The 12021-nt window shown below is 45.3% G+C and overlaps 1 protein-coding gene and 1 non-coding gene across 2 annotated transcripts; both read right to left on the bottom strand.

The window, feature by feature from the left end:
• Positions 1-791: 791 nt before the first annotated feature.
• On the bottom strand, positions 792-10008 carry SSTR3 (somatostatin receptor 3). Its single transcript, XM_053405597.1, has 3 exons — positions 9298-10008; positions 9128-9192; positions 792-2306 (listed from the first exon to the last, which is right to left on the bottom strand). The coding sequence occupies exon 3, from the start codon at positions 2258-2260 to the stop codon at positions 1031-1033; it is 1230 nt and encodes a 409-aa protein (XP_053261572.1). The 5' UTR covers positions 2261-2306; positions 9128-9192; positions 9298-10008; the 3' UTR covers positions 792-1030.
• Positions 10009-10402: 394 nt separating this feature from the next.
• TRNAI-GAU (transfer RNA isoleucine (anticodon GAU)) lies at positions 10403-10476 on the bottom strand. Its single transcript has one exon. It is a non-coding gene; the product is annotated as a tRNA-Ile (tRNA).
• Positions 10477-12021: the final 1545 nt, after the last annotated feature.

The following is a 12021-nucleotide window of genomic DNA, read 5'->3' as shown; positions in this document are numbered from 1 at the left end:
TTCAATCAGCAGGCCCAAGAGGCTCAGTGGTTTAGACCACAGTGCCACCCGCTCCCATCATTTTGTTAGTGGGAGCACATGAGAAGGTGCCTTATACTGAGTCAGACCATGAGGTCCATCTCAGTCAGTACCTGCCCTGATTGCCAGCAGCTCCCCAGGGTTCCAGGCATGGGCCATTCCCAGCCTTGCCTGGAAGATGCTGCAAACTGAACCCGGGACCTTCTGTATGAAAATAAAATGCTAAGGCCCTTCCCCAGATATTCCTTTTTCTCCAATTTCCCTTGTGCATAAGTTTGTTTTCTTTCCTCTTTCCCATGTCCATTGAATCAGAACAGTAATAAACATTACCAAATGGGGTTGAGTCATAGCTATTCTCTAAGCCGGGATAGCCAATGTGGTGTCCTCCAGAGGTCACTGGACTACAACTCCCATCATTCCTGATCATTGTCCATGCCGGCTGGAGCTGATGGGAGTTGGGATCCAGCCACATCTGTAGAGCAGCAGGTTGGCTGCTCCTGCTCCAAGAAGTCCAATCAGAGTTGGGGTGAGATTGAGGTCCTATTTTAAGGAAATTGTTATGGTGGGCTGAGTTATTAATGCAGGGTATATTAGCACAGAACGGCTTCAGCAATGTACAATAATGCATGGATGGAGTTGGGATTACTTCTTGGCAGACTTCTTGGTCTGAGAATCATAAACATGAGAATCCCTGTTTTTAGCTGTAAGATGTTGGAGAGGACACAGACTCTCTTGACCTTCCTCAGCTGACCTGATGACTATTAGAGTTACTCTAATAACCAGTCATGTCAGCCAAGGAAATACACTTCTTCCAAACCAAATCCCAGAAGCCTTTGCTCTACCCGCCACTCTGGTTGTTAGGCCTTGCTTTACTGTTTGAAAGAGGATATTTATCTGCCCACATCCCTCTCAGGCTTTCTGTTTTTTAGGAATCCCTTGCATTATGAATGATCCTTCCGTTTGTTATTCCAAATGAGTCACTGCCTGGGTGTTTCAGAGAGAAGAAGAGTCACTACAAGTAGCTAATGTTCATAACACTTGGCTTGTCAGAGATCCCAGGCTCCTCTGGCAGTGGCTTCTGTTCACTGCTCCCCCCTGCCCCACTAATGGGGGCGCACTCTTGCATGCCATTGCCGTTTTGGGCAATCTTGCTGACCTCACTTGCTTCTGCCTCCATTTCGTCGTCTTCTTCTTCCTCTTCCTCCATCTTACCACCCGTGGTTGCTGCTGCTGCAATTTCTTGGTTCTGCACTCGGCGGGAGGGTCTGAGAAGAGCCCTGCGGAAACCCTGCTTGAAGCGGTACGAGAGGAAGCCATAGATTATGGGGTTGGCACAGCTGTTAGCATAGGGCAAGACCACAACAAGGAAGTAGATGCCAAAGAGAGATGGCTCCTCGGGCAAAGTCCAGATGACGTTGATGATGTTGAGCACATAGAAAGGCAGCCAGCAGAGGACAAAGACCGCGACGACGGCAACCACCATGCGCGTGACTCTCCGCTCGGAGCGCTTGCGCTTGGCCGTCAGTGCTCTCACCTTTCTGCCCGACGACCGAACCTTGACAACAATAAGCAGGTAACATAGGCAGATGACCAGCAGAGGCCCAAAGAAGCCAAGAGTGGCTGTGTAGACAATGAAACCTGCTTTCCAGACTGAAGCCGGCTCAGGCCACTGGATGTGGCATGTGCTCATGCCCGGGGGGACATCTGAAAACACGACCACAGGCAGCACCACCACGGAAGAGAGCACCCAAACAGTGGCGCTGACCGCCTTGGCCACACGTGCCGTCCGCCATTTTGATGATTTCACCGGGTGCACTACCGCCAGGTAGCGGTCTACACTCATCACGGTCAGGCAGAAAATACTAGTGAACTGGTTTATAGCATCCACGGCCATCACTAGCCGGCACATAAAGGAACCGAAAGGCCAATAGGATAAGGCATTTTGTGCAGCCAAGAAGGGCAAGCCGAACATGAAGAGCTCGTCGGCCAGTGCCAAGTTGAAGATATAGACGTTGGTCACCGATTCGCTCACGGAATGGCACAAAACCACATAGATGACCAGGGAGTTTCCGGCTAGTCCCACCACGCAGACGATGAGGTAAACCAGAGGGATGAGTACACCACTGACATCCAGGCCGAGCCTGGAAGCTTGGGATAGGTTCCCAGAAACAGGGGCTGCCCAGCTGGCTGTTGAATTCTCTTCCCAGGAAGCCAGTATGGTGGTGAAGTTGAAATTGTCCATGGCAGAAGAGTGAGGTGATTATCCCACTGGATCAGTCGGAAGGGGTCTGCATTTGGGAAGAACGGGGGGGGGGGGAAGAGAGAGAGCTTATAATGCATCTTATAGCAAACTAAAGGTAGCACCAGTTACCTAATGGTAACTCCATTCATTTTGCTGGGGCATGAAGAGGAGCACAGAAGTTAATGGAGATTCCAGATTTTACAGCTGAGTGGCTCGTGCTCCTCTTGTGTACAGAAAGGTGCACGAAGAAGTCCCCATTGATTTTGATGGTCAGCAGACTGTAAACTTCTTTCTTTCAGTTTTCTGCTTCTTACATAGACTTTTCCACTTCTTACATCCAGCTTTGGCTGGATCATGCCTAAAATGTCTTACGAGGGACTCAAATGCCTCCTATCTGAGTGCATGCCAAAGCTTTGTCTTTCAGTGTTTAGATCTATATTGCCTAAACCAATAAAAATAATATTTTAAAGAAAATTCTGCCTTCAAACATAAACCCTTTAAAAAAGATTTGTGCAAACAAACCAAAGCTATCACCCAAGGGGGGGGGGAAGCATTGAGGGTTTGTTTTCTGTGTTGTGTTTTTTCAATCTAGCAGCGTATAAATTTTATGAAATAAATGAATAAAACAAATAGTTTTGCTGGAGACTAGTGTTAAGCAGTTGCACTATGGCCTCAAGTGGCCTGCTGCCAAATATCAGTGCCCCAGTACTTGCTGCCATTTCTGTATTGCCTCAAAGGGTGACAAATGGCAGGAGGGAAGAGATTTGGCCCAGGGGCTGCTAGCTTGTGCCCCCAGTTCTCCAGTCATGGCATGGCTGACAACTAAAACTAGCAGGGAAATTTCCAAGGATGGGAAAGGAAATGGAAGCATGCAGTGACCATAAGGCTGCTCAGAAAAGTGAGAGCATCTCCATCTTCACTGTGTCACGAGGGAAAAGTTGGTTCTTAGAAATGATTGGGCCACTGGACAGTTATAGAAAATGGGAGAGATCTAAAATCTGATGAATTGGTCAGATTTAGTCACTGACACCCATATTGTATATAAAATGGTGCATTCTACAAATGGCTCAGACTCAAATGCATATTTAGCTTCAGTTAAGTTTAAAAATACTAATTATTATTATTATTAAATTAAATTAAATTTATACACCGCCCTTCACCCGGAGATCTCAGGGTAGTCCACAAGAAACGAATACAGGATAAAAGCACAAATAAATAGAACAAAAACATAATGAAAAAAATAACCCCCCTGTCCCAAAACACATTTAAAAGGCTGTAGAATATTAATCAGTCCAAGGTCTGGGTGAAGAGGAACATTTTCACCTGGCGAATAAAGACAAATAATGAAGGAGTGATATGAACTGCCCTGGGGAAAGAACTCCATACTTGACTTGTCAAAGATTCTTACTGAAAATGTGAACCCAAATCCAAAGCTGCAAATACCTTAAGGATGAGATCTTGAAGAACTGGCCTCTGAATGGAGGAAGCCCTTTCAGCTGGACATGCTTTTGCTGTTACTGTATTCTCACTGAACAATCTATTGCTAGGTCATTTAACCTGTACCTTTTAGCCTGTTACTATGACACCCTGGCACATGGCTGGATTAATCATTATGCTCACTATATCATACAATAAAGGCCCCTGTTAAGCTAATTTCTCTGTTGCACTGTAATCATCCAAGGAACATCTATAGGTAGACTATAGTTGTCCACTATGCAGTTGTCCTCAGGCCTCATTTAAAACTTTTGTCAACTTTAGAAAGCGGTGGTTGTTCCTATGCAGAGGAGCATCAACCATGTTTCTTGCTGAACCCTTGGAAAATCTTTGTCTCTGTGACAGGAAAAGGGGAAGGACAGCAGCTGATTGACCTATCAGGCTTTTGCATGAAAAATGATACTCATATGCTTACAGAAAATCCTGAAGATGCTTGTATTGCAATGTTAAATTTCTGCTGGGGTTTTCTCCCCAAAGAGTACTTGCTCTAAACTTAAGTCTTGGCTTCTGGGATTCAACAATGGGTAGAGACAACCTAATACATCTTGCTACTTCCAAAGTCAAGGTGTATATTACCCAAAGCTGGTCAATATATTTGGGTACCTAAGACAGAAAATTCCACAAGTGCCTCTACCATCCCTTTGCTGCAAAAGTACTACAATAATAAATCAACTAACCATTTGCTATGCTTTCATGTCACTCAAAACCAGCTGCTTTCCCATTCTGCCTAATGGTAGAGCCAGTCCTGGCAACAAGGAACCTTCCTCAAACATCCTGTTAATAAGCGCCAATCCCTCCTCTAAATGTGTTGACATATCATCCTTATGTCCTTGATGACATTTCTGCATCCAGTGCTCCAATGAAACAAACCACCAGGCCTTCTGCCTGAATTTCTACAATTATATTACTTGGATGGAAGTGCTGCAGGTCCAGGAGATGAATTGTTTTGAGAGAATAAATTGAATCAAGTAAAGCCGAGAATCCAGAAATATAATGCTTCCCTCTACCAGAGACCCTTTATGAGACCCTTCATTATTCAAACTTTGGGCATTCAAAACCCCTTATTATTATCTGAATTTGCCACAGGGCTCTCAAGTACTCCTGTGTCAGTTTCACCCTCCATTAAGAGCTCTGCCACCTTCCCCAGACGCCTGATTACACCTCCCAGGTCATTTGCATAAATGATTGTAATACACAGTGAAATCACTAATTTTCCAATGAAGTCCCGTCGTCAGTCTCTTGATACTATGTTAGACAAAGCCCAGAACTCATTGTTTAATGAGAGGGAGGACTAATGAGCCCTTTTCTGCTTCTAATTCCCCTTGTTATCCTTATGATTATTTTCTTTCTGCTGTTTTCACCCAACCAAAGACATATTCTTGCAGGCATGGGTAGTGCCAGAGGATGGGAAGCCAAAGCTGTTGCCATGAGACGGCCTGGGGTGGGCAGAGAGCTTCACTGCAGAGGTGAGAATTAGCTTGGGCAAAACGAGATGCCTTGTGGTCCTGGTTACCCCTTTACATCTTCACTAGGTTTCCTTTTGCCTTCATTTGATGCCAGATCTGTATATAAAGCTCCAGAATGGCATTCTGTCGTGAGTTATAATGGGAATGAAAATTGGGCAAATTTGGAATGGAAAGTGAGGGAGCTGCTTTAAACCAGGAATTGGGGAAAAGTTTTTTTCCAGGCCAAGAGCCACATTCCCTTCAGGGTGGGCTACATTTCAGTGGTGGGCAGGGCCAGGGGCAAAGTGGTCTTCGCAAGGGTGCCAATTTGAATAAAATATTTTGGGTGGAAAGATGAGGACCTTCAGTCACTATAACTGCGGCACGCCCTACTGGGAAGAGTGGCCTCTGAGACCATATAACATCAATCCTGAAAGACCTTCATTGGCTCCCAGTACATTTCCGAGCACAATTCAAAGTGTTGGTGCTGACTTTTAAAGCCCTAAACAGCCTTGGCCCAGTATACCTGAAGGAGCGTCTCCAACCCCATTGTTCAGCCCGGACACTGAGGTCCACCGCTGAGGGTCTTCTGGCAGTTCCATCATTGCGAGAAGTGAGGTTACAGGGAACCAGGCAGGGGGGCTTCTTGATAGTGGTGCCCGCCCTGTGGAACTCCCTCTGATCAGATGTTAAGGAAATAAACAACTATCTGACTTTTAGAAGACATCCAAAGGTAGCCCTGTTTAGGGAAGTTTTTAATGTTCAATGTTTTATTGTGTTTTTAATATTCTGTTGGGAGCTGCCCAGAGTGGCTGGAGAAACCCAACCAGATGGGTGAGGTATTATTATTATTATTATTATTATTATTATTATTATTATTATTATTACTATTATTATTATTACTATTATTTATTGGAATCACTAGGTCTGAGCTGTTTGGGTTTCTCAGAATAAAGAGTTAACTGTACTGACACTGTGTTTTTTATCGCTGACCCCTAGGCATGTCTCGCATGTCTCTGGCTCCTGACATCCACTATAGTACTTGCTACTTTAAGATGTAGTGATGGCTGCTGACATGGGCAGTTTTAAAGATTGAAAAGTCAAATTAGTGGGCAATAACCAGTGCTTTTTTGAGGGGGTGCAAAAAGGGTACACGGTACCGGCACCTCTCTTTTTTGTTGTTAAAAAGTGTGGCACTTACTGCAACAACTTCATGGTGATGAGTACCGGCACCTATTTTTTCTAGAGGAGGGGGGAGCACTGGTGATAATGCTATCAATGGCTACTAGCCAGGATGAATATATACCACCTCCAGCATTAGAGAGAGTCTGCATATGAATTTCAGTTGCTGGGGAACACGAGCAGGAAAATGCTACTGCGCTCAGGTCTGCTTGTGGTCTTTCCCAGGAAGTATGTGGCTGGCCACTGTGAGAACAGTGATTGGACAGGAGACTGTTCTGATCTAGCAGGGCTCTTCATACACTGAATTGAAGGAAGAAAATGACTTGCCCTTCTCTATACCAGCTGAACTGGAGGTAGCTACTGGTGAAACACGAGAAAGGAGACCTTTCTAGCTATGAGAGCAGTTCCACAATCGCAGAAGTGGGGATGACCCTGAAATGCAGATAATGAAACCAGATTTCGAGGAGTGGATCTTGGGCTGGATGATGCAGATCTAGGAGCACATACCTAAAGAGACTTTCAGGAGTTCCAGGAACAGCCCTGGAAGTCCAGCTGGGAATGGGGGTGCTGTGGGGAAAGCTAAAGCAAGGAAGTAGGTGAAGAATAATGTGGACGGAAAGCTCACCCTGATATTTCATGGTCTTTTAACCATTTTTTAAAAAAAGTAATACAAAAACAAAGAAACAAGGCTAAACGAATTCTCCAGCTAGAGGTGAACGAAAGGTTCACCAAATACATTCCTTTTGATAAATTTTTGATATTTACCCCCTCTTAACCCCAAAAGGCCACTTTGCAGAATTTTTCTGGAATATTTGCCACCGTTCAGAAATTTTAGTTTTAGTTTAGCCTTTTTGTGGCAGCTGCCATTCCTGCAATCTGGCACAGCACCCTGGAATGATGCTAGGTCTGGGGCACTGAGGAAGATGCAAAATGGTGGCCAGGTGGGGAGGGAAACAAAGCGGGGGGCAGGGGAGAACAAAACTGTTCTACTGCCCCATCCCTGGGAAACTGCTGGATAATTTATCTTCCCCATCCTCCCATATGGAGAAATTTTGTGAAATGGTCTGTCTTTCCCAGTTTCTCTTGCCACAAATTTGGTGCAGAATTTCTAGAGGCCAGTTGCTCAAAGCTTGAGTCCCAACTTTGGTGCAACACAGTGTGAATAACTTGTTTTAAGTGTTTCAGGTAAGTGTCCCTGACATGAGTGGAAGTGTGAAGCCAACCTTGGATGAGTGGTCCAGCAATATGGCACTTAAATAAACAAATAAACCCACAAATGCATCTGTGTTTAGGAATTGCAAGCTAACAACGTGGTGAGAAGATGAGGAAGATGAGGGCACTGATGGGTGATCCTCACACAGCCATTACTCTAGACAGCCCCCCCCCCCAACTGGAATAGATTGGACTAAACTGTTGGAGGGAGTTGAAGTTACCACCTCAGAAAAAATACTATTGTTTGGGTGCTAGGAAAAGGCAAGATCCTACAAACAGAAGCACAGCCTCAAGGAAAGACATTTGGATCCCAATTCAGGAATTAGTAATGACTGTGCATTTTATTGTGCAAAAAAGGTCAGCCAATGAAAATTCCAAAATGATGCCGATGAGATATGTGTGTTAACTCACTAGTCCAGACTCACCTTTATTCTGTAAGGTCTTCGGGACAGTAAATTACATATGTGCAGTGTCTAATCCAAAAGAACCCCAGTCTTGTTTTGGCAATAGTTGCTTCAGATATGCACATTCATAAATTCCCCACATGTTCAGTTATTGGGCTCCATTTTGTGCATCGGTTCAACATGTCAATCAGCCTTTCGGAAATGAAAGCTCTCTTTATCATTTTGTCAATCTAGCAACAAAGAGGATACGAAGACAGGCCAGGATCCTGTAAGTAAGAATGCCATCTCTCCTGAAAGGAGACCATGTTGACTTTTACTTATATGGAGAAATGGGTTTGTTCAAAATTGTCTTGCACCGAGGATGGGAGAGGAGATCACAAAGACCTGTACCTGCCTAGTAATCAGTTTGGGTTATTTTTAAAAGCCAGCATGGCAAAAACAACCTCCAAACAGAACCAAAGATTTCAAAAAGAGTCTCGTGTGCCTGCAGATGTAGAAACTTTACTTATGAGAACCCCATCTAAAATGACCCATAGTTCAAATCTGCATGCTATCATTACCACATCCAGAATTTCACGTGTGTGTGATTGTGTGTGTGTGTGTGTGTACTACTTGTTGCACATTTCCCTCTTAATGTTTACAGGAGTGTCAAGGAGCCCCAGTCCCAAGCAAACCCATGCCATGCCACTGAGTACAGCTTGTCTCATTCTGTTCCAAAAGATTTACAACCCAAGACTGCAATCTTCATCCCAATTACTCTGCAACAACTCCACAGAAGTTTGTTCTGGAGCAAACAGTTGCAGACTGCAAACGGCAACCAAAGTGTGAAATGGAAGACAACAAGTGGGTGCTCTGGAGAGACCCAGCAGGAGAACACAAGCCAGTGAATCTGAAGATAAGTAGCTCTGCCGTCCAGACTGTTAGACCCTGTCGCTTGTTTTCCCTTCCTACTTGGACTCAATAGACAAATATTTTTTAAAACCTGCATATCCCCTGGAGATCGGGGGGGGGGGAGGGGTGCAACACAGTAGGGAGCTTCAATGATACAGGTGTCCAAAGAAAACTTTTGCATGCAACAGAATTTGGGGGAATATAAGCAGAAGCAGGAGGCAAGTTTGCCCAATACTCACGTATCAAAAGAATGGATATCTGCCTTCACTCTCCAGGACGATGTTTAGCATTCTTGTTAATTCCTCTTGGGGAGGGGGAAAGACAAAAAATATTTCAATTCCCAAGTTGGTATAAATCCAGAATCCGTAATGCTTTTTAACATCTCCCCCCCCCACTTCCTCTGAGATACCTGATTATCTCCCCTTCCTTCTGCTTCTGCTGGAGAGGTGGCATCCCTGCTCAGGCCCCTGCGCTCCTACATCTGCTTCCCTGCCGCCGCTGCTGATACTTTTGCACCTGGTCTCTCCAGGGCTGCTGCAGGTAAGAAGGCAGGCAGTCTTGCAGCGTTTGCTGAGTGGAGCCCAGCCGGACGATCCCCCCGCCCCTCCAGCTCTCCTTCTGCTGAAGTGGGGGGGGGGCGCTTGTTGTCTCTCGCAGGGTTAGGTAGATCAAGCGGTGTGTCAATTACTCCCGGGAACGGTGCCACCAGCCAATCGGAAGAGGTTCCGAGGGGAGCGACAGGGGAGGAGGTGTGGGGCGAGGATGAGGGAGGAAGAGAGAGAATGAATGGTTGAGAGAGAGAGATTGAGAGAGAGAGAGAATGAGGAAGGAAGGAGGGGGAGTGACATAGTGATTATGATGGAGAGAAAGAGCATAAGGGGGGAGAGAGAGGGAGGGAGGGAGAAAATGAGAGGGGAGAAAAAAGGGGGAAATGAGGGGGTGTGAGAACGCAGTTGTGACAGATGGTGACAGAGGAGAGTAAGCGCAGGAATGAGAGAGGGGAAAGAGAGAAAGAGAGAGATGTGGGGAGAAAAGATCTCGCAGGCTCCTGGAGTGTAGTCGAAAGGGAGGCAGAGCTGAGCATTCATGGAAATGCAGGATTTCATACACATCCCATCATTCTCCCTCTCTCTGGCTTCTTTGAAGTTTTGCAGACTTTTTTTTGGCTGGTAGAGATGTTCACCTGCTCCGACATCACTACCTCCATAAACCATCTTCCCATGCTCATTAATTCAGAAGTGTGGCTTGGCTTTTAATAATTTGGTGTTATGTAACTTGTTTATGAATGGCTGAGCCCGGGGCCATTTCTACAAGGGGCACTTAAATTTAAACCCTTTGCATTTTTTGGCATCTGTGACTGGAATCATCACCTTAGAAACTGTTACTTGCTTGAACAGAAGTGTTTGTGGAATCATAGAATTGTCAGAAGGGACCCTGAGTCAGAAGGGACCCTGAGTCAGAAGGGACCCTGAGGATCATCTAGTCCAACTCCCTGCTGTGCAGGTATATGCAGCTGGCCCATATGGGGTTCGAACCCACGACCTTGGCATTATCAGCACCACACTTTAACCAGCTGAGCTAACTGCCCAGAGGAATCTGCCTTACACTGAGCCATTGAGCTCAGTAATGTCTAGACTGGCTAGCAGTGGCTGCCCAGGGCTTCAGGAAAAGTTCTCCCCCAGTCTTACCTCAAGATGCCAGGGACCTTCTGCATGCAAAACAGATGCTATGTTGATCTTCATGATCAGATTTTAAAAATCAAAAATATATGGCTAGAATTAATATACATTTGATTTTTAAGATGCTCCCCAGACCTTTTCGTTCCGTAAGGATATACTTTCATTGCCTTGCTTGATCAGACCAGGTTCCATCTTGTCCAGCATTCTGTAGCATAGACCAACCAGATGCCTCTGGAAATTCACGAGAAGAGCATGGAGGTGATGGCCATCCCAAATCTTAGTTTCTTCATCTCTTCAACTGTTGTTCAACATCAATGTTGTTTTGGTGTGGCTAACAGCAATTGTTAAATCTGTTCTGCAAACCTACCTAATCTGCTTTGAAAGCCAGTGGAACAGTCCTCAAAACATCTTCTGGCAGCGAATTCCACTGGTGAATTATGTGTTGTGTTAAAATCCTGCATCCACACCATTCACAGGTGACCCATTCCAGATGAAGAGCCATTGGTGGCTACCACCACCTCTCTCATAGTTTAACTTATTTCCTAGCGACATGAAGAAGCACTTTCTTTTGTCGGTCCTGAATCTTCCAACATTCGGCTTCAGAAACTTCTGCACAATTTTATATACCTTTCTCATGTTTTCACATTTTTTCTACCCCCTCTCCTGTCCTTTTCCTCTTCCACACTCTGAAGGTGTCCTCCTGATCCCTTCCCTGCCTCTTTCGCTCAAGTGAGCTTGCTGAGTGCAATTATGAGACACATTCCCCCATCACTTAGCCGCTAGGAGCCTATTAAGCTGCCTCTTCTCGCCCTTCTAAGTGGAATTTTGAGGGCCAAGTTCAGATGCCTGACTGGGGGTGCAGTTCCACATGAATAGTACGTTTTCTGCTTCTTTCTTCTTGTCTGGCCTCCATTGCCATCGCATCTCAATACTTTTGCAATAGCACTTTGTTAGTTGGGTAAAACTAACAATGTCTCATATTCTTAACAAGCTGGAGAGGATTATGCCATTCCTTTCCCCACTGAGAGATGGAAAATCACAAGAATGAAATGTAATGGGTTAAGAGCTGCTTTAGGTAACACACAGCGCTGTCTTTGATGACTGTCCCCAAACTGCCATTAGTTCAGAATGCAGCTGTAAATTTTGCCAATTTATATTGTTAGAGATTCCCAGCTTCTGGGTGCAGCACCAGCTGGGCTTGGCAGTGAGAGCTGGGTGCAAAGGATGAGAGATCACTGGAGATTTGGGGTGTTTGCAGACTGGGACTTAAAAACGGCAACCAGGTTGTTCAGAAGTTGCAAATGGGACGAGAGAGGGAGAGAAATTTGGGGAGATAGGGAGGTGAGACTTCCCTGTGAGCAAAGGTTGCGGCATTTGGAACTTTTTAGAGAAAAGGCAAGCATGGCATGGAGAAAGTGGGGAGAGGTCATGGAGATCCAATGAAACAGAATGTT

Source organism: Podarcis raffonei, chromosome 10 (assembly GCF_027172205.1).
Source record: "Podarcis raffonei isolate rPodRaf1 chromosome 10, rPodRaf1.pri, whole genome shotgun sequence".
NCBI lineage: Eukaryota > Metazoa > Chordata > Lepidosauria > Squamata > Lacertidae > Podarcis > Podarcis raffonei.
The sequence above is the reverse complement of the archived record's forward strand: the minus strand, read 5'-3'. Positions and strand labels throughout refer to the sequence as shown.

What these genes read in the sequence shown, in the direction of transcription:
- SSTR3 (XM_053405597.1), bottom strand. Translation starts at nt 2,260, where the DNA reads ATGGACAATTTCAACTTCACCACCATACTGGCTTCCTGGGAAGAGAAT.